At 39.6% G+C, this 23,407-nt stretch overlaps 1 protein-coding gene across 9 annotated transcripts in view; it reads left to right on the top strand.

Moving 5' to 3' along the window:
* Positions 1-23,407, top strand: part of NEO1 (neogenin 1) — a 236,168-nt gene that overhangs the window by 71,838 nt on the left and 140,923 nt on the right. For all 9 annotated transcript variants that reach the window (XM_045449150.1, XM_045449149.1, XM_045449148.1 and 6 more), the window contains exons 3-5: positions 2,454-2,729; positions 6,574-6,727; positions 22,705-22,841. In XM_045449150.1, the coding sequence (XP_045305106.1) occupies positions 2,454-2,729; positions 6,574-6,727; positions 22,705-22,841 (567 nt within the window). The remainder of the gene's footprint in view (positions 1-2,453; positions 2,730-6,573; positions 6,728-22,704; positions 22,842-23,407) is intronic.

Genomic DNA, 23,407 nt, shown 5'->3' with positions numbered 1-23,407 from the left:
TCAAGCCTGTGTCTCGCTCCCACTCCAAGTCTCTGAAAGTAGCAGGACAAACTGGCCCCCTGCTTGTGAGCACAGGAAGCCCCAGCGATTTCTGCCTCATATGTCCATACAAGTTCCTCCATCTGCTTTCCCTATTCAGAAAAAAAAAAATTGATTCGGGTCTGTGCCTATTGGGGGATAATAAGGCAGACATGGTAAAGTGTTACCAGCTGAGTGATCTGAGCGAAGAGTAGATGTGTTCCTATTCAGAAGCTAGACAACCTGCAAATGTGCCATTTCCATGTGGATTAATTCTCCATCATGAAACTACAAAACCTAGAACTGTTTCTCATAATTTAGTATGGTCATTAGTCTTTAAAGAAACATTTTGTTGTGTTATTAGCATCTCAGAATCTTTTCAGATGTTACTGTTAATAACAGTAGCTAGTATTTGAGTATGTGCCAGGCAGTGTGCTTTATATGAAGTGTGTTAAGTATTAACCTTTTTAACATCCAATGAGGCCTCTTATTGTTCTCATTTTATTGAAGAAGAAACTGAGGCTTCCAGGTTAAGTAGCTTGCTAACGTCACACAGCCATCAAGTGGTGGAGTTGGGATTCAGATTCAGATTGCGTGACTCCAGAATTTAGGCTCTTAACTACTGCATTCCATGTATCTACAGAGTATTTATGACTGCATTCTTGTTAATATTTTATTTTGAAATAATTTCAAGCTCATACAATTATTGCAAGAATGAAACCAAGAAATTACATCTGCTCGTCACTCAGATCACCCAGCTGTCAACACTTTACCATGTCTGCCTTCTTATCCCCCAATAGGCACAGACCCGAATCAGTTTTTTTTTTTTTTTCTGAACCATTAAGGGTAAGTTGCAGACACTGCCCCCACTGAAATACTTCCATGTATGTTTCCTAAAAACAAAGATATTCTTCTAAACAACCATCCATCAATTTTAGGAAATTAACCTTAATACAATACTACTGTAGGTACTGTTCATATTTCACTGGTTGCCTCAATAATGTTCTTAATAGCAAAAACCAAAAACAGTATCTTTGTCCCTCCCCCACTCCTTTCTGGTCCAGGATTACATGTTTTATTTGGTAGTTGTGTCTCTTTAGGCTCTTTTGGTCTCCAGTCATTCTTCAGTTTATCCTTTCATTTTGTGTTTTCTGGTTTTCCCCTATGAATAGATTCAGGTTTTGCATTTTGGGGAGGAATATCACAGAAGTAAGTGATGCTGTGTTTTTCTTAGTGTATCTTATCAGGAAGCATACGATGTTTTGTTCCATTACTTGTAATGTTAACTTTCATCCCTTTGTTAACATGGACTGTATTAACAAATATATATAATATGGACTATATTAACAAAGTAATGAAAGTTAGTGCTCTATTTCTCCACTGTAAAGTTAAATATTTTGTACTTTCATTAGTTAGTAATATGTATTTTGGGAAGAGCTAATTTGATACTCTGATAATATCCTATTCATCATCCATCTTTCACCAACAAGTTTAGCATCCATTCATTATTCTTTTCTGTGTTAATTATCATCATCCCAGATTTAGCCAGAGGAAACTCCCTTCAGTCTGACTTCTGTGTACTTTTTGATACGTTCATGTTGTTCTTCGAATGCTTCCTTACTTCTGTCACAGGATGTTCCAGGTTTATCTTGTACTTTCCTTATTCTAGTCCTAGAATGAACTTCTTCTCCAAGGAGCATTGGTTCCTTGTAGTGGAGAATGTATTTAGAAATCAAGATTGTGTCACCATATCTACTCATTGCTACTTAGGTGGTATTGATTTTGAGCTCTCTGGATAGAGCTAGGAAATGTGTGTGTGTGTGTATACACACACACACACACACACACACATTTACATATATATTTGTTTATATTTATACAGACACATACATACCTATGTGTATATCTCATATATATTTGTACACACACATACACTCATGTACACACACACACACACACGTATGTGTATATCTCCTAGCTCTGTCCAGAGAGTCCAGAATATATACGTATACATATATATACCCACACACATATACATATGTCTGTAATGACTATGAAATGTATATATAGTATACATATATACATTTACATTTATATATACATTTAACTATATTTGTATAATCACATAAAACTGTAAGCTTAAACTGATACTTCAGTTCTACCAATACGAATATGGGATTTATTCTGCCCTCTGCTTTTCCATATTTATACCTTGCTTCTCCAACTGTGAGGAATCTGATTCCGTTTATCCCTAGTACATTTGCCTCTTTGACCTGTATCCGCGTTGTAGCCAATTTCCTGACCCACAGACCTTCGTCTGGACCCTGGTTCCACTCATGGCCACAGGGGCCGACTTGCTCCTGGTTCCCATGACTGCATTTTAAAGTCACATTTAACTACATTTTATTTCTTCTTTTCTTTTTTTTATTGTCCAGGTCTTCCAAGATTTGCTAGCCAACCAGAACCTTCTTCAGTTTATGCTGGGAACAGTGCAGTTCTGAATTGCGAAGTCAGTGTGGATCTGGTCCCATTTGTGAGGTGGGAACAGAACAGACAGCCTCTTCCTCTGGATGATAGAGTCATCAAACTTCCAAGTGGGACACTAGTTGTGAGCAACGCCACTGAAGGAGACGGAGGGCTCTACCGCTGCACAGTTGAGAGCGGCGGGCCGCCGAAGTATAGTGATGAAGCGGAGTTAAAAGTTCTTCCAGGTATCCCCCTGTCATCAGGACCCGTGGTTTTATGTTCGTTAATGGATAAAAATGGTTCTTTTAGAATTTTCTTTTTTCATCAAACACTGTCAGATGTGTGGTGTGACAAGTTAATGTCAGCATAGGAGTTTCAGTTTTTTACAGGGGGAGAAAAGGAAACGTGCCAGGAAGATCCTCTCTTTAGTGAATACATTAGTCAGTAAAAATGTATCAAGTGATAAAATGTGTTTCGTATCTATAGCTTTCTTCTTGGCCAAACACTAGCTCTGTGTCTTTCGTCAAGCCTCCATCTGCTACTTCCCTGTAATACTTCATACACTTAGGTGTCTTTACCCGTCAGCATCAGAGACTCGCTCAGGCTAGTTCATAGAAGGGATGCGCAGAATGGTAACAAAAACAGCTCTGGAGATGCTGGTAAGCAAGAGTCCTTGGATCTTTATAACACTCCCTTATTTTAATGCAAACCCAGCTCCTTCTTCCCTCTCTTGGTGGGTTCTCACTCTTCCTGCCCCTGCTGGCTCTCCTCATGATCTTGTTTTGTGTGTCTCTTCCTGGCTGTGTCTCTTCTGCTCATAACACCCTCTCACTTGTTGCTCACCACAGTCCTTCAGCCTCCTGATGTCTCACCTTTCGGCTTCCACTCCCACTGCTGGCTGCCTGATTCCACATTTCTCCCTTACACCTGAGCTTATGGATATAGTTGGGCCATCCTTACGTTGTTTTGGCAGGTTTGTCATATACAGCTACTTCATAGGCTAATTTTTGGTCTATGGATTGGCTTGCAAAGTGAGACCAGTGTTTGAACAGCGATGCTTGAGGGTGTTCCTGATGAGCTTTGAAGTAATTTAAAAAAAATTTTTTTTTTAATGTTTATTTATTGTTGAGACAGAGAGAGACAGAGCATGAACAGGGGAGGGGCAGAGAGAGAGGGAGACACAGAATCTGAAACAGGCTCCAGGCTCTGAGCTGTCAGCACAGAGCCCGACGCGGGGCTTAAACTCACGGACCGTGAGATCATGACTTGAGCTGAAGTCAGACGCTTAACCGACCAAGCCACCCAGGCACCCCATGAACTAATTTTTTTTTTAATGCAGTTTCTTTCTTTGTTGTCATCATCCATGTCCTTGGCATTCCTGTCCTGTGTGTTTACACCTCAGGAGCCATAGTTATTTTTTTTAATGTATGTTAGATCATGTCACATCTTTGCTCAAAACCTAATGGTTTCTCATCTCAGAGTAAAGGTTAAAGTCCTTGGCCTGTAAGGATTTATATAATCTTTTTTTTTTTTTTAATTTTTTTAACATGTATTTATTATTGAGAGAGACAGAGCATGAGCATGGGAGGGGCAGCGAGAGGGGGAGACACAGAATCTGAAGCAGGCTCCAGGCTCTGAGCTGTCAGCATAGAGCCTGATGTGGGGCTCAAACCCACAAACCACGAGATCATGACCTGAGCAGAAGTCGGATGCTTTACCGACTAAGCCACCCAGGTGCCCCAGGATTTATGTAATCTTAATGCCACCTCTCTTCCCATAACGCTCCTTCCATCTGGTACTCTTCTCTCCCTCACTTTGTGATTGTGGCCACCTTATGTTTCTAGAACATTCCAAACACTGTTTTGCTTTAGGTCTTGCTACTTGGCATTTGCTCTGCCTGGAGTCCTCTCTTCCCTCAGATGTCTGCCTGAATCAACTGTCTTATTTCTTTGCTCAAATGTCACTGCATCAGTTAAGCCTTCCTTGACCACTGTTTGAAATAAGTCTTCCATTTCCACCCCATAGTTTCCTCTTCTCCTTCATTTTACTTCAGAACATATCACTACCTGACATATGCTGTCTTGTTTCTTGTCTCTCTCCTCTAATAGTAGGTAAGCTCAATAAGGGTAGGGAATTTTGCTGCCAAGAATGGTAACTGGCAGAACAGAAGACAATAGATATTTGTTCAAAGGTGTCTGTTTCTATCAAAATTTGATTAAATGTAGCTAAATCTGGGGGGGGTGGGGAAGAGAACTATTACCATATTGCAGTATCTTCCAGCCTACTTCCTGACTTGCTTTTACATGGCAGAGGACCTGTTTCTTCTTTATACCTGGGGTACCATTCAAGCAAATCCTTAAAACCGGATCCAAGGAAACAAGATTTTTCAGTGTCAAAGGATGAGCCACCACTCAATATCTGAAACATGAACGAAGTACTGAATGTTTCTTTTTACTTAAGTAAGAGAAAACCATACTTTCAAGCACAGTCTTCTTGAATTAATGCAAACTGCTAATCTCGTATAGAATTTGGGGGAAGACGTTGTTTTTGGTATGTTGGTTAAGAGGCAAGGGTGGGTTGATGTCAGCCAAAGAAGCATGTTTAATGGTTGGTTACAGAGGCGAGAGCAGGTTAATGTCAGCTGTAGGAGCAAGTAATTCCACTGCTGAATGGCTGACTTCTAAAGCCTGAGGCTATCACTCATTGGCTGACTTTCCAAGGCATGTTCACTGAAGCGAGTTGTCACTGATCTGTTAGACCTTGTTTATTTGTTACCATGGCTACAGAACTGTCATCAATTAGTTACACAAGGTTAAAGCCAGCCCTGGTGGTGGTTACCGTGGCTGTAGAATATCTTTTCCTAAGAGTATGGAGACACGAATCACGTCTCTTAACCTGAGAATGGTCTGTCTTCTCAAAACTTAATACTGGAAATAGATGTTCTACCCATAAAAGTGTAGCCTTTTCAGATGTCCATAAGAGGGCAGCTATATAAAGTGGACACACTCCGAGTAGTAGCCTCATAGCTGTACCATTGTAAAAATCAAAGGATTGACAGACTGCGTGAGTAAGGTAAAGAGACAAAACTCAGAAAGATTTTCATAAGTAACACAGATACAGGGATGTAAAGGAAACCTCTTATGATACCCCTATGAATGGAGAAGATGCTGTTAAGGATCCTGAACTTGCTCAGTCTTTTCTCTTTGTACCACTCATGAAACATTTACTTATCCAGCCTTTTATTTTTTATTTTTTATTTTATTTTTATTATTTTTTTTTTAACAAATTTTTTTTAATGTTTATTTTTGAGACAGAGAGAGACAGAGCACGAACAGGGGAGGGTCAGAGAGAGAGGGAGACACAGAATCTGAAGCAGGCTCCAGGCTCTGAGCTGTCAGCACAGAGCCCGATGCGGGGCTCGAACTCACGGACTGTGAGATCATGACCCGAGCCGAAGTCGGACGCTCAACCGACTGAGCCACCCAGGCGCCCCTATTTTTTATTTTTAAAGTTTATTTATTTGAGAGAGATAGAGATAGCATGAGTGGGGGGAGGGGCAGAGAGAGAGAATCCCAAGCAGCAGAGCCCAACACAGGGCTCGAACTCACATACCGCAAGATCATGATCTGAGCCGAAACTAAGTGTTGGACGCTTAACCGACTGAGACACCCAGACACCCCCTTATCCAGTCTTTTAAGGTGAAGGGGATTCGTGTCAAATAATCTCTCAGTTGGTCAGTAAGCACCTTATGTTAGGAGCTATAACTTGTACATCTTTAAGGCCCCCAGAAAGCATAGCACGATGTTTTGCACATTGAAATGACTTAAGAAATGCTTGCTAATTTAATTGGAATTTTCTTGTGTCACTTTTTCTTAGAATATTTAGTTATATAGAGCCAAACAGGGTGCCTGACTGGCTCAGACAGTAAAGCATGCAGCTCTTGATCTCAGGGTCATGAGTTCAAGCCCCACATTGGGCATGGAGCCTACTTAAAAAATAAATAAAACCACACAGACTGAACAGGAAATTGCAATTCCTCATCATGAAAGTGGTAAAGTGCTTTCTTAATTATTGTCTTCTATTTTTTAGATCCTGAGTTCACATCAAACTTGGTATTTCTGAAACAACCTTCTTCCTTAGTCAGAGTCCTTGGTCAGAATGCAGTGTTGCCATGTGTCGCTTCAGGACTTCCTCCTCCAGCCATTAGATGGATGAAAAATGAGAAGGCACTTGACCCAGAAAGGTAATGTTGTCTGCCTAAAAGCCTTTTTCAGCCTTAGCTTCAGACTTGGTCTAATCTTGTTTGGGACTACTGATTAATAATGGAAAAAAATGGCCATCTACCTTATTTTTTGTTTAAACACATTATAATGCTCATTTGTCATTCTTGAAATAGTTTCTATACTGTATATGATAAGGATGTTTAAAGAAAAAACTGCTTTCAAAGTACTAAGCGTTTATTCCATTTGTTCCTTCTGAGCTACAGTATACTTAGCTTAAGGCCTCAAGACCTCCTTCCCTAAACTGTTGCAAGAGTTTCTGGTTCTGACTAGCCTGAAGCTTATCATTCATTTTCATGAGTGCAATTTGCATTTTGTTGGTAGTAGTTTTCTCTAACAATAAAAGAAAATGTGTTCCTCATCCTTTTGTTTTTGCCTTTTAAACTCCTGCCACCCTTCTTCTGTGATCAAAATTCTTCCTCTTCCACAAAAACCTTTCTATTAACGTCAGCCATCATGTCACCCCTCATTACTTCTTATGTAATGAGTACTTGACCTACGTAATGGGTGCTTTTCTCTGTTGTACTTTGATAAAAGAACTGAGGTAGTGGCAGTGGTGGTATTCAGGTATATTTTGTTTCCAAAACAAAGTTATCTTGTGCGTTGTAGAATGTTTAGTATCACCCTTGGCCTCTGCCTGCTAGATGCCAATAGCACTCCCAAGTTGTGACAACCAAAAATGTTTCTAGAGCTTGCCAGATGGTCCCTGGGGGACAAAGTGGTCCCAGTTGAGAACCACTGTTGCAGAGTAGTGCTGTCCAATAGAGATATGATGCAAGCCACATATGTAATTTAAAAGTTTTGGTAGCTAAGTTAAAAAAAAACTAAGATGTACATGTGCACTACTAAATACAATAATAATAATTTATACAGTGCACCAGTTAAAGTGAAATGTAGCTCTACCAAACAATAAAGTCATGGTTAGTGTTACTTCAGCTTTTTAATTTTTTTATTTTTTAAAGTTTATGTATATATTTTGAGAGCGAGAGAGACAGAGTGCAAGTGGGGGAGGAGCAGAGAGAGAAAGAATATTCAAGCAGGCTCTGCACTGCCAGCATGGAGCCTGACACGGGGTTTGAACCCACAAACCATGAGATCATGACCTGAGCCGAAATCAAGAGTCAGATGCTCAACCATCTGAGTCATCCACGCACCCCTGTGTTGCTTCTGCTTTTATATTTAAATAAAAATTAAATAAAATTCAGCATTCAGTTCTTGAGTCATTCTAGCCACATTTAAAGTGTCAGAAGCCACGTCTGGCTAGTGGTTATTGATTTGGACCGAGCAGGTCTAAAGATTCCCAGCTGAGTAATCCAAAGTAAGCAGACTTAGTTTGTGCACTTGAGTAACCAAGACCTGGGAAGGGGTATCTGTCTAGTCAGCTTGGTGATTGACCTTCAGGTGGGGATGATAGACTGCAGTAAGGTGTTCCATTACCAGAACTAATGGTATCATCTCCAATATCACCTCTTTCTTTCTCAGCACCCATCCAGTCACCAACTACTTCTGCCTCTATTTTACTTCCTTTCTTGCCACTCCTTTCTCCAGCTGAATATTTTGCAAAGAATTTATAAGACCTCAAGGGAATATTTAAAATGTATGCCAACTGAAACATAGGGAACCTTTGAAAAGGGGATAAAAATTTGAAGCTCTTAGAGTAGCAATTTTAATTGGCTACATCTTAGAACATAATCTTTATCAGCAGTAGGAAAACTGAAATAGGTTATCTTAAAAGATTTTGTATTTTATCACCATAGAAGGACATTCGGAGGATAGATAATGATAAAGGGGGTTGAGTTCTTATGTAAGAAATAAAAGTGAGGATTGCTGTGATTCTCATTTGCTTATTCAATAATTATCAACATATTGAACACCAATTATGTTAAGCAATGTTCTAGGTACTGGGAACAGAGTAGTGAACCAAATAGACTTTTGCTGTTACGAATCTCATATTCTAGTGGGGAAGAGTCAGACAGTAATTACATAAGCATGTAAAATTTCAGTTTATGGTAAGTGCTATGAAGAACATTAAGACAGAGTATGCCAGGGATGCCAAGAGAGGTAGAGGTAGGATTGCTGTTTTATATATAATGTGTTGGACAGTTGTTCTGTTAGTAAAGTGATTCTCAACTGGGCTCTAGATGTGGGTTGGGGTATACAAACCATGGTAGAAATGTTACATATCTTCCTTTTTTGTTGCATAAAATTGTTATATTCAATTTTATTCAAAGATATTTCTCAGGGAAAATTTTTTTTAATTTTTGAAAAATATTTATTTTTGAAAGAGAGCACCAGAGAGAGAGTTGGGGAGGGGCAGAGAGAGAGGGAGACACAGAATCCAAAGCAGGCTCCAGGCTCTGAGCTGTCTGCACAGAGCCCAGCGTGGGGCTTGAATCCATGAACCATGAGATCGTGACTTGAGCCGAAGGTGGACGCTTAACCAACTGAGCCATCTAGGTGCCCCAGAAATGTTTTGTAATTAAACCAAATGTGAATATATCATGGCTAGTAGTATCCCTCTGAATTTTAAGGATAAGTCAGAAGACTTAAGACTAAGTAGACTGTTTTCTACCTTGAGTTCTCCAGGTTTCTGAATACTTGGGTTAGGTGGTAGAAAAGTCTGAGAAGCATTGCTTTTGCATAGCACTGTCTCAGGAAGTTCACAAGCATATAAAAGGGCAAATGTTGATGTTGTTCATGTCAGTATTTCCAGACCCTCGCATAGTGTGTGGCACATAATGGGGGAGGGAGAAGTGGTGACCAGTATTTTTTGGTCAGATGTCTGAATGTAGTGTAGGAAAATCAGAGTCCTTCAGGTTAGATATAGGTAATTACTCAAAATGTCTTTGTTTCTACCAGTGTATTATGAGATATGTAGGTGGGCCTTAGCTAATAAATTATTTAAACCTCAAATTAGAAAGAAATTTTGTAATTGGAAGAAACAAGTGGGTAGAAATCTAGATAGTACTAGGCTGGCTCTGGTAAAAATCTTTAACTGTTAGACATCTTCTCCATTGCTAATCTAAGACCTCTTTGAAAATGAATATTTTAAAACATTACTGGATAGGATTTAAGATGGTGGAGTAGTAGGAGCGCCCTAGGCTTGGCTTGTTCCTTGAACACAGCTAGATAAATATCAAATCATTCTGAATACCCAAGAAATTGATCTAAAGACTGACAGAACAAACTGCACAGCTAGAGGGAGAGAAGAGGCCACATCGTGGAAGGTAGGTGTGGAGATATGATTTGGGGGAGAAGTAGATCATGGGTGCTGCAAAGATGAGAGAGAGAGAGAAAGAAAGAGAGAGAGAGAGATAGGGGATCACACAAGGAAAACACTTCTTCAAAACCATTGACTGGGAAAAGGAGAGGGGCTGATTTTTGTGTTTTTACAACCAACAAGGCTCAAAGACTTGAGTTTTGGAGGTCTGTGGCATGGGTGGTGTGGAGCCCAGAGGGCACTGTAGTGGTCCTGTAGAGAAGAAGGGCAGAGAGCCCAGGGGCAGATGGTGTACTGGGAGAGGTGGTTCCCCCTTCTTACAGAGCATCTGGGAAAGGTGGCATTGTCTCTCCAGAGACAAAAGGGCTGGTGGGCACCATTAACCCTCCCTTGCCTCTCAGCATAGGCACAGAGCCATCTGCTGAAGGCAGCTAATGTGGACAGTGGCTCTTTGCTGTGCTTTACTCCAGATTCCACACCCCTGCTCTTTGCTGCGACTGCCCTTCTGGGACAAACCTACATCAGTCCCAATGTGGCAAGACCCTCCCTTAGAGGACCAGTGTGAGTCCATACCACAGTAGTTCCCTAAAGTTTGGAGTTTTAAAACTCAGCCAGCCTGCCTGGGATAGAACACAGACACATTGTGCTGTTGGATGGGCAGTTGCCCCACACATAGGCAGGGTGAAGGCAGTGAGCTGAAGGATACCTGGGACATTGGGGGAGATTGTTTGCTCTTCTAGGAGGGCTCCTTGAACAGCAGTGGGCATGAACTCTCACTCTGGGCATGAGGGAGGGGGCTGGTGCCATTTCTGTCCCCATCCCTCAGGGTAAACTGACTTCAGTAAGCAGCACAGCACCAACAGTGGTGGCCTGAACCGCTTACATAAAGGCCCACCCCTCTGTACTTTGCACCCCTCTGCTTTTTGTAGGGAAGTGTGCCTGAGAACCAAAGCAGCAAGCCCCTCCCCCAGGAGACCAGCACAAACCCCCGTCCATAGAGTTCTGCAAAGCTTCAACTCTGGTGGAAATAGCATCAGGTCTATTTTAACAAGCAGACAGACTAGAGCACACCTAATTAAAACCTGCCAGCCACACTCTGGCCAATGTCCAAACACTCCCCACTGCAGGCAAGGAGTAACTGCAGAGGACTGACCTGAGGGAAAGAGCAGCCAAAACACAGCAGTAGAGTGTACACAGAATACACCAGAGACACTTCCTGAAGCACCAGACCCTGGACAGTATATGGCCTCTTCTTCATAAAGCCGTTACTCTCAGGAGGCAGAAATTTAACAGACTTTTCTAACACAGAGAAGACAGCAGAGACATAGACATAATGCCAAGATGGAGAAATTGATCCCAAAAGAAAGAACAAGAAAAGGTCATGGCCAGGGATCTAATTGAAACAGATATAAGTAATATGCCTGATCCAAAATCTAAAGCAGGAATCATAGAGATACTAGCTGAGCTTGAGAAAAGCATAGAAGACACCAGGGAGTCCCTTAGCACAGAGATAAAAGCCCTAAAAACTAGTCAGGCTGAAGTAAAAAATACTATAACCAAGATACAAAACTGAAAGCAGAGGAACTAAGTGATACAGAAGATAAAATTCGGGAAAATAATGAAGCTGAAAAGAAGAGGGAAAGAAAAACACTGGATCACAGATGTAGACTTAGAAACTCAGTGACTCCATAAAGCATAATAACATTCAGGAGTATAGATAACATTCTTCTAGAAATCCCAGAAGAAGAAGAAGGAGAAGAAGAGGGAAGAGGGGGAAGAGGGTTTATTTGAAGAAATTATAGCTGAAAACTTCCCTAACCTGGGGAAGGAAAGAGACCGCTAAATCCAGGAGGCACAAAGAGCTCCCATCAAAATCAACAAAAGCAGGCCAATGCCAAGACATACCATAGTTGAATTTGCAAAATATAGAGATAAAAAAATCATAAGAGCAGCAAGACAAAAGAAGTCCCTAACTTACAAGGGAAGACAAATAAGGGTAGCATCAGATCTCTCGACAAAAACTTTGCAGGACAGAGGGAGTGGCATGATATATTCAGTGTGCTAAGTGGGAAAAATATGCAGCCCAAATTATTCTTATCCAGCAAGCTATCATTCAGAATAGAAGGAGAGATAGTTTCCCAGAAAAACAAGAACTAAAGGAGTTCATGACCATTAAACCAGCCTTGCAAGAAATATTAAAGGGGACTCTTTGGGAAAGAAAGACCAAAAGTGACAGAGACTAGAGAAAGGAAATCTCTAGAAACAACAAAACAAGTAATAAGATGGTACTAAATTCATATCTATCAATAATCACTGAATGTAAATGGACCAGATACTCCAATCAAAAGACGTAGGGTGTCAGAATGGATAAAAAAACAAGACCCATCTATATGCTGCCTATAAGGGACTCATTTTATAGACCTAAAGATACCTGCAGATTGAAAGTGAGGGGATAGTGAGAACCATTTATCATGCTAATGGACGTCAAGAGAAAGCCAGAGTAGCAGTACTTAATATCAGACAAACAAGATTTTAAACTGAAGATTGTAACAAGAGATGTACTGTATCATAATAAAAGTGTGTATCTCACACGAAGACCTAACAATTGTAAATATTTATGCCCCCAACTTGAGAGAACCCAAATAGGTACAACAATTAAACATAAAGGAACTCATTCATAATAATACAATAAAAGTAGCGGGCTTTAATATCTCACATCAATGGACAGATTAAGTAGAAAGTCAATAAGGAAACAATGGCTTTGAATGACACATTGGTCTAGATGGACTTAACAGATATATTCAGAACATTTCATCCTAAAGCAGCAAAATATACATTCTTTTAAAGTGCACATGGGAAAATCTCCAGAATAGATCATATACTAGGTCTTAAATCAGGCCTCAACAAGTGCAAAAAGATTGAGATCATACTGTGCATGTTTTCTGACCACAACAGTATGAAACTTGAAGTCAACCACAAGAAAAAAATTTGAAAAGACCAAAAATACATGGAGATTAAAACCATCCTACTAAAGAATGAATGGGTCAACCAGGAAATACAAGAAGAAATAAAAAGCACATGGAAACAATTGATAATGAAAATATGACAGTCATAAACCTTTGGGATGCAGCAACAGAGGTCATAAAAGGAAAGAATATAGCAATACAGGCCTAGCTCAAGAAGCAAGAAAAATCTCAAATGTACAACCTAACCTTACACCTAAATGAGCTAGAAAACAAACAACAAATCAAGCTGAAAGCCAGCAGAAGAAGGGAAATAATAAAGATCAAGCAGAAATAAATGAAACAAATAGAAACAAAACCCAGTGGAACAGATCAATGAAACCAGGAGCTGGTTCTTTGAAAGGAGTAAAATTGACAAACTCCTAGCCAGACTTATGAAAAGAAGAGAGGACCCAAATAAATAAAATCACAAATAGGAGAGATCACAACCAACACCACAGAAATGCAAATAATTGTAAGAGAATTTTATGAAAAATTACATGCCAACAAATTGGGCAACCTTTAAGCAATGGATAAATTTCTAGAAACACATAAACTACCAAAATTGAAACAGGAAGAAATAGAAAACTTGAACAGATTGACAACCAGCAAAGAAATTGAAACAGTAATCCAAAATCTCTCAACAAACAAAAGTCTAGGGCCTGATCGCTTCCCAGGGGAGTTCTACCAAATGTTAAAAATGTTTTTTTTTTTTTAACATTTATTCATTTTTAGAGACACAGAGCATGAGTTGGGCGGGGGGTGGGGCAGCACAGAGAGAGAGAGAGAGAGAGAGAGGAAGAGAGAGAGAATCTGAAGCAGGCTCCAGGCTCTGAGCTGTCAGCACAGAGCCTGATGTGTGGCCCGAACTCACGAAGCATGAGATCATGACCTGAACCGAAGTTGGATGCTTAACCTACTGAGCCACCCAGGCGCCCCTCTACCAAACATTTAAAGAAGGGTTAATACCTGTTCTTCTCAAACTGTTTTCAAAAAATAGAAATGGAAAGAAAACTTCCAAACTCATTCTATGAGGCCAGAATTACATTGATCCCCAAACCAGACAAAGACCCTACTAAAAAAGAATTCTAGGCCAATATCCTTGATGAACATGCATGCAAAAATTCTCAACAAAATGCTAACAAATCAAATCCAACAGTATATTAAAAGAATCATTCGCCATGATCAAATGGGATTCATTCCTGGGTTGCAAGGGTCGTTTATTATTGGCAAATCAATCAACATGATACACCACATCAATGAAAGCAAAGGATAAGAACCATATGATCCTCTCATTAGATGCACAAAAAGCATTTGACGAAGTACAGCATCCATTCTTGATTAAAAAACAAAACAAAACCTACCTCCACATCATAAAGGCCATATATGAAAGATCCACAGCTAATGTTCATTCTCAATGGGGAAAAACTGAGAGCTTTTCCTCTCAGGTCAGTAACAAGACAGCGTTGTCCACCCTCACCATTACTATTTAACATAGTCCTAGCGTCAGCAGTTCAGACAACAAAAAGAAATGAAAGGCATCCAAGATGGCAAGGAAGAAATCAAATTTTCACTATTCGCGGATGACATGATACTGTATGTAGAAAATCCAAGAGAGTCCACCAAAAAAGCTGTTAGAACTGATCCATAAATTCAGTAAAGTCGCAGAATATAAAAGTCAACATACAGAAATCTGTTGGATTTCTATACGCAAATGATGAAGCAGCAGAAAGAGAAATTAAGGAATAGATCCAATTTACAATTGCACCAAAAACATAAGATACATAGGAATAAACCTAACCAAAGAGGTAAAAGATTTGTATGCTGAAAACTATGGAACACTTCTGAAAGAAGTTGAAGATGACACAGTGGAAAAACATCCCATGCTCATGGACTGGGAAAACAATTATTGTTAAAATGTCTAAACTACCCAAAGCAATGTACACATTTAATGCAATCCCTATCAAAATACCATCAGCATTTTTCACAGCTAGAACATACAGTCCTCAAGTTTGTATGGACTCACACAGGACCCCAAATAGCCAAAGCAATCCTGAAAAAGATAAGCAAAGTTGGAGGCATCATAATTCTGGATTTCAAGCTATATTACAAAACTGTAGTCAAGACAGTATGGTACTGGCACAAAAACAAACACATAGACCAATGGAACAGAATAGAAAACCCAGAAATGGACCTGCAACTATATGGTCAGCTCATCTTCAACAAAGCAGGAAAGAATGTCCAATGGAAGAAGGTCTGTCAACAAATGGTCTTTGGAAAACTGAATAGCAGCTTGCAGAAGAATGAAACTGGATCACTTTCTTACACCATACACAACAGTACATTCAAAATGAATGAAAGACCTCAATGTAAAATAGGAAACCATTAAAATCCTAGAAGAGAACACAGGCAGCAACCTCTTTGACTTCAGCTATAGCAACTTCTTACTAGACACATCTCCAGAGGCAAGGGAAATGAAAGCAAACATGAACTATTGGGACTTTATCAAGATAAAAGTCTCCTGCATTGGGAAGGAAACAATCAGTAAGACTAAAAGGCAACTGATGGAATGGGAGAAGATATTTGCAAATAATCTATCTGATAAAGGGTTAGTATCCAAAATCTATAAAGAACTTATCAAACTCAACACCCAAAAACCAAATAATCCAGTGAAGAAATGGGCAAAAGACATGAATAGACATTTTTCCAGAGAAAACATACAGATGGCTAATAGGCACATGAAAAAATGCTCAATATCACCTATGATCAGGGAAATACAAATCCAGACCACGTTGAGATACTACCTCACACCTGTCAAAATGGCTAAAATTAACGTAAGACAACAGATTTTGGCAAGGATGTGGAGAAGGGGGAACCCTCTTACGCTGTTGGTAGGAATGCAAACTGGTGCAGCCATTCTGGAAAACAGTATGGAGCTTCCCTCAAAAAATTGAAAATAGAACTGCCCTGTGATCTATCTACTACGCACTAAATGCACTACTAGGCATTTACCCAAATGATACAAAAATACTGATTCAGAGGGGTACATGTACCCTGATGTTTATAGCAGCATTATCAACAATAGCCAAATTATGGAAAGAGCCCAAATGTCCATTGATTGATGAATAAAGAAGATGTGGTATACACGCAGTGGAATATTACTCAGCCATCAAAAACAATGAAATCTTGACATTTGCAGTGATCTGGATGGAGCTCGAGAGTTTATGCTAAGTAAAATCAGTCAGAGAAAAGACATATACCATATGATTTCACTCACATGTGAAACAGATGATCGCGGTATGGGGAGAGAGGGAGGCAAACCATAAAACAGATTCTTTTTTTTGTTTGTAATTTTTTTTAATGTTTATTTATTTTTGAGAGAGAGCTGGGAAGGGGCAGAGAGAGAGGGAGACACAGAATCCGAAGCAGGCTCCAGGCTCTGAGCTGTCAGCACAGGGCCTGGCATGGGGCTTAAACTCACGAACTATGAGATCATGTTCATGTGAGACTTGAGCCAAAGTCAAACACTTAACTGACTGAGCCACCCAGGCGCCCCGAAACAGAGTCTTAACTATAGAGAACAAACTGAAGGTTGCTGGAGGAAAGGTGGGTAAGAGATGGGTTAAATGGGTGATGGGTATTAGGAATGCACTTGTTGTGATGAGCAGTGGGTGTTATATGTAAGTGATGAATCACTAAATTCTACTGAAACTAATGTTATGCCATATGTTAACTAAATGGAATTTAAATAAAAACTTGAAACTAACTACATATTTTTGACCATTAAATTAAATAGAGGCGCCTGGGTGGCTCAGTCGGTTGAGCGTCCAGCTTCAGCTCAGGTCATGATCTCACAGTCCGTGGGTTCAAGCCCCACGTTGGGCTCTGTGCTGACAGCTCAGAGCTTGGAGCCTACTTTGGGTTCTGTGTCTCCCTCTCTCTCTGCCCCTCCCTTGCTCATGCTCTGTCTCTGTCTAAAAAATAAATAAAAACATTTTAAAAATTAAAAAAAATTAAATAAATGAAACATTACCATGGTGTTTGTAACTAAGAATTGATGTATTTACTTAATCTTTTGATCGCATTTGTTTAGATCTAAACCAAACGTAGTATTGAAGGAAGGGTGGTAGAAATGTATCCCATTCATTGAGTTGTTTTATTTTAAAGGGAGAGAATTGAGAAAATATAAATGATAAAGTGTAGAGGAACTGACAGCACGAAGTAATTTAGTAACCATGTAATTTCTGTTTCTGTGCAATGATAGATCAGAACTCAGCTGCAAATGAACAAGTTACAGTTATAAAAATGCTTAATGTTATTATAATTGACAATAGTAGAAAAATTGGATTACTTAAAAAAACAAATGGAGGACTTCCATTTCTGGGAAGATGGAATAGATATGTTTTTTCCTGTTCTTCCTACTATAAAAACCCCAGACATTATATATGAAACAAACATAAGACTCTAAAAGGTAGAGAGAGGAAGACTGACTGGTTAGAGACCTTGGGACCCAAGTAACACCATGATGGTGACTTCCTTGGGTTTTGTTTTTGTTTTGCGTATCTCAACTTGAGCTGAAGAAGCTTCCAACCTGGAAGTGCCAAGAGGCACATTCAGAATTGCTCTGAACAAAGTGTACTCTCTCTAGGCAGAGGACCGGGGAAGGTGGTGTCAGTGGACACCATGTGAGAATGGTAATGAGACATTCCTTCTGCACCCAGCCAGAAGGTAGTACCAGTGAAGGCCTAATGGGGAGCTCTGACTGTTAAGGAATAATGAGGAATCCCTTTCTCCCCTTGAGTATTAAAATGGAGACTGAGGAACCTGAACTTTTGCCTCCCATCTGACAGTAATGAGGTGGTGCCTCCCCCTTCCTCTGCTAGAGCAGTGTCAGAAGAAGCCAGCTAAAGCAAAAGGTTTAGTGACATCCAGAGTCTCACAACAATGCCCCAAATATCCAGATTTCAATTTAAGATCACTCATCAGGGGTGCCTCGGTGGCTCAGTCAGTTGGATGTCTCATTTCAGCTTGGGTCATGATCTTGTGGCTCGTGGGTTCGAGCCCCGCGTTGGGCTCTGTGCTGACAGCTTGGAGCCTGGGCCTGCTTTGGATTCTGTGTCCTCCTGTCTCTCCGCCCCTCCCCAGCTTGCACTCTGTCTCTCCTTCAAAACTAGATAAGGATTAAAAACAATTTTTAAAAAAAAATCACTCATCATACCAAGAACCAGAAAAATCTCAAATGAGAAGAGATAATAGATGCTAACACTGAGATGGCAGGTTTTAGAATTATCTGTTGGATTTTAAACCAGTCACCATAAAAATGCTCCAATAAGCAATTACGAACACATTTGAAACAAGTGAAAAAATAGAGGATCTCCAGAAAGGCGCACCTGGGTGGCTCAGCTGGTGAAGTGTCTGACTCTTGATATCGGTTCAGGTCGTGATCTTGTGGTGGTGGGATCGAGCCCTGAGTTGGGCTCTGTGCTGAGCGTGGAGCCTGCTTGTGATTCTCTCTGCCCCTCCCCCACTCGATGGCACAGGCATGCATGCCCTCTCTTTCTCTCCAAATAAACTTAAAAAAAAAAGAGTATCTTAGCAAATACATAGAAAAGTCTCCTCAAATAAATAGTTTTAAGGAACCTAGTGGAAATTTTTGACCCGAGACAAAACATGAATAAATGTTTCACTAGAGAATATATGCAGATGGCATATAAGCCAAGAGAAGTTGTTTAACATCATTAGCCATTAGGGAAGTGCAAATTAAAATCACAGTAAGATATTGCTGTGTATCTATCAGAATAGCTAAACTTTTTAAAAAGTGACAGCATCAGATGCTGTCAAGGATGTGGAGAACGGGATCACTCTGACAGTGCTGGTAGGAATGTGAAAATGGTAGGAACTCTGAAAAACTGGCAGTTTCTTTAAAAGCCTAACATTGCAAGTATAGTGTGACCTAACATTTACACTCTTGGGCATCTATCACATAGAAGTGAACTTAATGTTCACACAAAAGCCTGTATATGTGTACTTAGAGCAGCTTTATCCATAATAGCCTCAAACTAGAAACAACCCAGATGTCCTTGATTGAGTGAACAGTTAAAACAAACGGTGGTATATCCATACTGGGGAATTATTGCTGAGCAATAAAAGGAACGAACCACTGATACGTGCAACAACTTGGATGAATCTCTGGGGAATTATGCTGAGTGAGAAAAGCCAATCCCCAAAGGTTATATACTGTATGATACCGTTTATATTACATTCTTCTTGAAATGACAAAATTACTGAAAGGGAGAACAGATCAGTGGTTGCCAGGGGGTAATGAAGAGATGGGAATAGGAGGGAAGAGAGTGCGGCTGTAAATGGCTGTAGAAGTGTCAGTATCCCCGTTGTGGTGGTGTATTCTACAACGTTAGCCCTGGGAGAAACTGGGTGAAGGGTACACGGGATCTTTGATCTCTCTTATTATTTCTTAGAACTGCAGTTACCTCATAGTAAAAAGTTGAATGAAAAAAGCTGGAAGAGAATAAATTTTGTGCCAGAAAGTATATAAGACTTAGCTTTCACCTACCTTTCCTTTTTTCGCTGTTTTAAAGGAAGAGACATCTAAGAAGTCTTTTCGTGCTCTGCATCTTACTACCTTCCATTTTTCTCCAGCACTTTCATGAATCCTCTTTTCAAAATTTTCCCTGTCCCCTGACTCCTTCTCATTTGCCTGTGAAAAGGCTTAGCTCTCTCTCACTGAAATAACAACACACACACACAAAACAAATTAAACAAGCACATTTCCTTTTGCTTTCTCCTTCTCACACACTCTACCCTAACCTTAAGAATCTTCCTTGACATTTGTCTCTTCCTCAGCTTCTGTCTCTAATTCTCTCTCTCTCCCTCTCTGTGCACCTTCCCTACTCACTTGTTCTCTCTCTCTCAAAGATCTGTTGCGGTACCTCCTATCTCTGAAAGCCATCCATGTTGCTACCACCTTATTCTAAGCTACTGTCAACTGTCACCTCAGTTACTCCAGTGGTCCCCTGTTCTTCCCATACTTACTCTGGCCTCATTCCAGATACATCCTCACACTCTGGCTAGAGTGATCTTTTCAAAGCTCAGATCTCATAATATCATTGTCAACCCCCTACCCATTTATTCATGTATGTATGTATGTATTTTTTTTTATTCATTGTTTTTAGACTAAGGACTCAAATTATTAAAATGGCTTTCAAAACCTTGTGCGGTCTGGCTCCATTCTCCTCTTTCTTTTTTTTTTCTCTCTTAAACCAGGCCACACTAGTTATTTTTAGATCCCCAAATACAGCGTAGTCCTTTCTGCCACTGTTCCTTTGCATATGCTAGTCCTTCCTTCTGAAATCTTTTTCTCCTTTTCAATATTGATTAGCTCCTCCTCATTTTTCTGATCTCAGTCCAAAGGTTACTTTGGTCAGAATATTTCTTTATTTCTAATTTCCTGGTAGGTTCTTTTGGTATGCCATTTTGTAGAATTATCATCTTTTATGTGTGTCTTTCCCACTGAGTTGCATGGGTGCACTGTTGTGTTTTGCTCACTGCTACATCCCCAGCTACTACCTGACACATAGAGGCATGCCAACAAGTGTTTGCCAAATGAGCAGATATATCCCTCTCCTTACCTTCTCTTGCATCGTTTCTAAGAGTGGTCAATACTTTTTGTTTTCTCTTTACCTCTGTTATTATTGCCCATAGTTTATCTTCTTTCTCTTTAATTCTGGACCATTACAGTGATTTTACAATCAAACTTTCTTCTTCTAGTTTTTTTCCCCTTCCTCTTCTTCACTAAATTATGTGATTTATCTGCTTAAAAGCCTTTTCCTTGGCCAAAAAAAAAAAAAAAAAAAAAAGTATTCTTAGCACACTAAGCTCTCTTAGATTGACCCCGACTACCCAGGGATACATACTCCCTTTGTCCAGCAACACTCAGTCTAACTTGGGTTCAGTGACCAGGCATAAACTTTTCACATATTGTTCCTTTTGCTTGTATCTTTGAATTTTGGAGGTCTAAAGACTTGATTGCCATCTTACTGTAAGCCAGTATATCATCGTGTGAACAAGTTAAGTGAATTCTACCAGGCTAATGGACATTCTTCCTCCCAGGCTTCTTTTAAGGGAGTAAAATCAATTCCATTAAGAAAGATTACAATCTGTAGTGATACTCAGTTATGGCAAATATGAGGCAAAACAAGTATCAGGAGTATTTTTTAGCATAACTGTTAGATATAAATTACTATCTGTCAGTTCAAAAGTCCCATACCAACTAGTATTTCAAGTTATGTTCAACTGGGTATCACATGTATATATTGCTGAATTTCCACTCGTGAATGTTGTTTTCCATTTCTTAAGATTAATAGCGATTTTATCTAAGGGTGAAATAGAGGATTTTAATTTTTGTGAATTTTTTCCTATTTTTTGAGGCATGGAATGCCTTTCTGTCTTATCCTAGTAGTCCGTGCTCTGTTTCATGATATGTTGTATTGCTTCCCTATCTCATCACATTAAATTGGGATTCGAGGGCATAATAGAGATGTTTCACATTGGAAGGCCGCTTGACAAAGTTTAGTTGTGACCTTGCAGGGTATTTCTTAGAGAAGTCGCCAGACCTCATTCTGGTTTTCCTCTTTCTTTGTTCAGAAACTTAATCTTGTTTATCAAATTCAGGAAGACTAATTACTCAGGGTAAAAGTGTACTGACATTTAAGCCAGAATAGCACTTTACTTAGGTTGAGAATTATAATTGTAGCACAGAATAAATAGTCATTTCCTCTATTTTTTGCACAGCAGGAATTTTATATGAAAAGCCAAATTATAATCAGAACATTTTTCGTTGAACATAGATACAGATAGGAAATGTGACAGTACTAAAATTTGAGAGAAAAAAATCTGCCTATGAAAACCAGGTTAGACATAGAACCTCAAAATAAAAATAAAATTACAACTCTACAAACTCTCCAAATCAACTAAACTTGTTTACTTTGTAAAAATTTGATGAAAATATTGATTTGTGATTTCTTCCTCAATGGTATAGGATTATTTTACTTTTTCTTCAAATATTCCTTTAAAAGATTTAAATCACTCTGTAGATTTGGATTATAGTGGGCAGCATCCTTGTTGATAAATGGCATGATAGCTGATTCTAGCCCTGCAACCACACCCAGGGAGCTGTTCCCTGGCAACCGTGTTCCCTCCCTTCCCTGTCCTTTTTCCTCCCCTTCCCAGCCAAGCCACCACAGGAAACTTTCAGTAGGCACTGTGGCCCCATGACTTTATGTCTCTGATCTGACATTTTACCCTTTCCATTAGTCCTCTCAGTGTGGCGTGCTATAGTGGAGTGACTCTGAGATTGATTCCAGACTTTAAAATTACATAATTTGTAGAAAAACTGGGTAGAGTCGGGAGGCAGGGATGGACTATGAGGAGTGGAATTGGTTACAAAAGTGGTCTGCTTTTGAGAATAATTAGAAGTGTTGGAGATAATTCACTGTAACATTTTGGTTTGTATTTGTGATATTTATGTATTTAAATATGAGCAAAGCAAATTGGACTAAATTATATTCTGCTAATTTTATGTTAGTCTCAGTCCTTATGTAGCCATATGAATAACCTGTTTAAGTGTTTTCTCTGTTTTATGTGGAAAGTTTCTCAGGTATTATTTTCCTAGCTCTGAAATGTATCAATATTTTTTATACAGCTCTGAAAAATTGGCGTTGCTGGCAGGTGGTAGTCTGGAGATCAGTGATGTCACTGAGGATGATGCGGGGACTTACTTTTGTATAGCTGATAATGGGAATGAGACCGTTGAAGCTCAAGCAGAGCTTACAGTACAAGGTATGTAACCATTTCCTGTATAAATAAATTCTGTGTACTGTATGGGTTTCCTAATTATTTAACATCAAAGTGAAAGAGGCAATATAGGATAGAGTTAAAACCCTGAGCTTTAAGCCAGATTGCTTAGGTTCATACTATAGGAAATTTGCTTAACTTCTCTGGCCCTCATTTACGTCATCTGTAAAATGGAGATGATAAGAGCACTCACCCCATTGAGGTTGTTTTAAGGATTAAAAGAGTTCGTGTTTGTAAACCTCCTGGCCTATGTGACTAGAATACGATAAGAGCTCAGTTACTGGTATTATCTGTAGTACTAGTAGTAGTGTGGGGAATGCTGTGTTCTGGGGCATCTGGAAGGTTCAGTTCACTCTTCTTGTCACAGAGACTTCTTGTACTCTGATCTAGATCTTGTACTCTGATCTGATCTTGTACTCTGATCTAATACTTTATCTCCTAAGTATTGGTGTTCCCTCCTTTTAGGAGAATAGATCACCCAGGATGGAATGCTCTGTGACTCTCAATGTAACATGGTCGTCTCTCCGATGATTTGATGATGTATTTCTTTC

The sequence above is a fragment of the Leopardus geoffroyi genome, chromosome B3, assembly GCF_018350155.1.
Source record: "Leopardus geoffroyi isolate Oge1 chromosome B3, O.geoffroyi_Oge1_pat1.0, whole genome shotgun sequence".
Taxonomy (NCBI): domain Eukaryota; kingdom Metazoa; phylum Chordata; class Mammalia; order Carnivora; family Felidae; genus Leopardus; species Leopardus geoffroyi.
The sequence above is the reverse complement of the archived record's forward strand: the minus strand, read 5'-3'. Positions and strand labels throughout refer to the sequence as shown.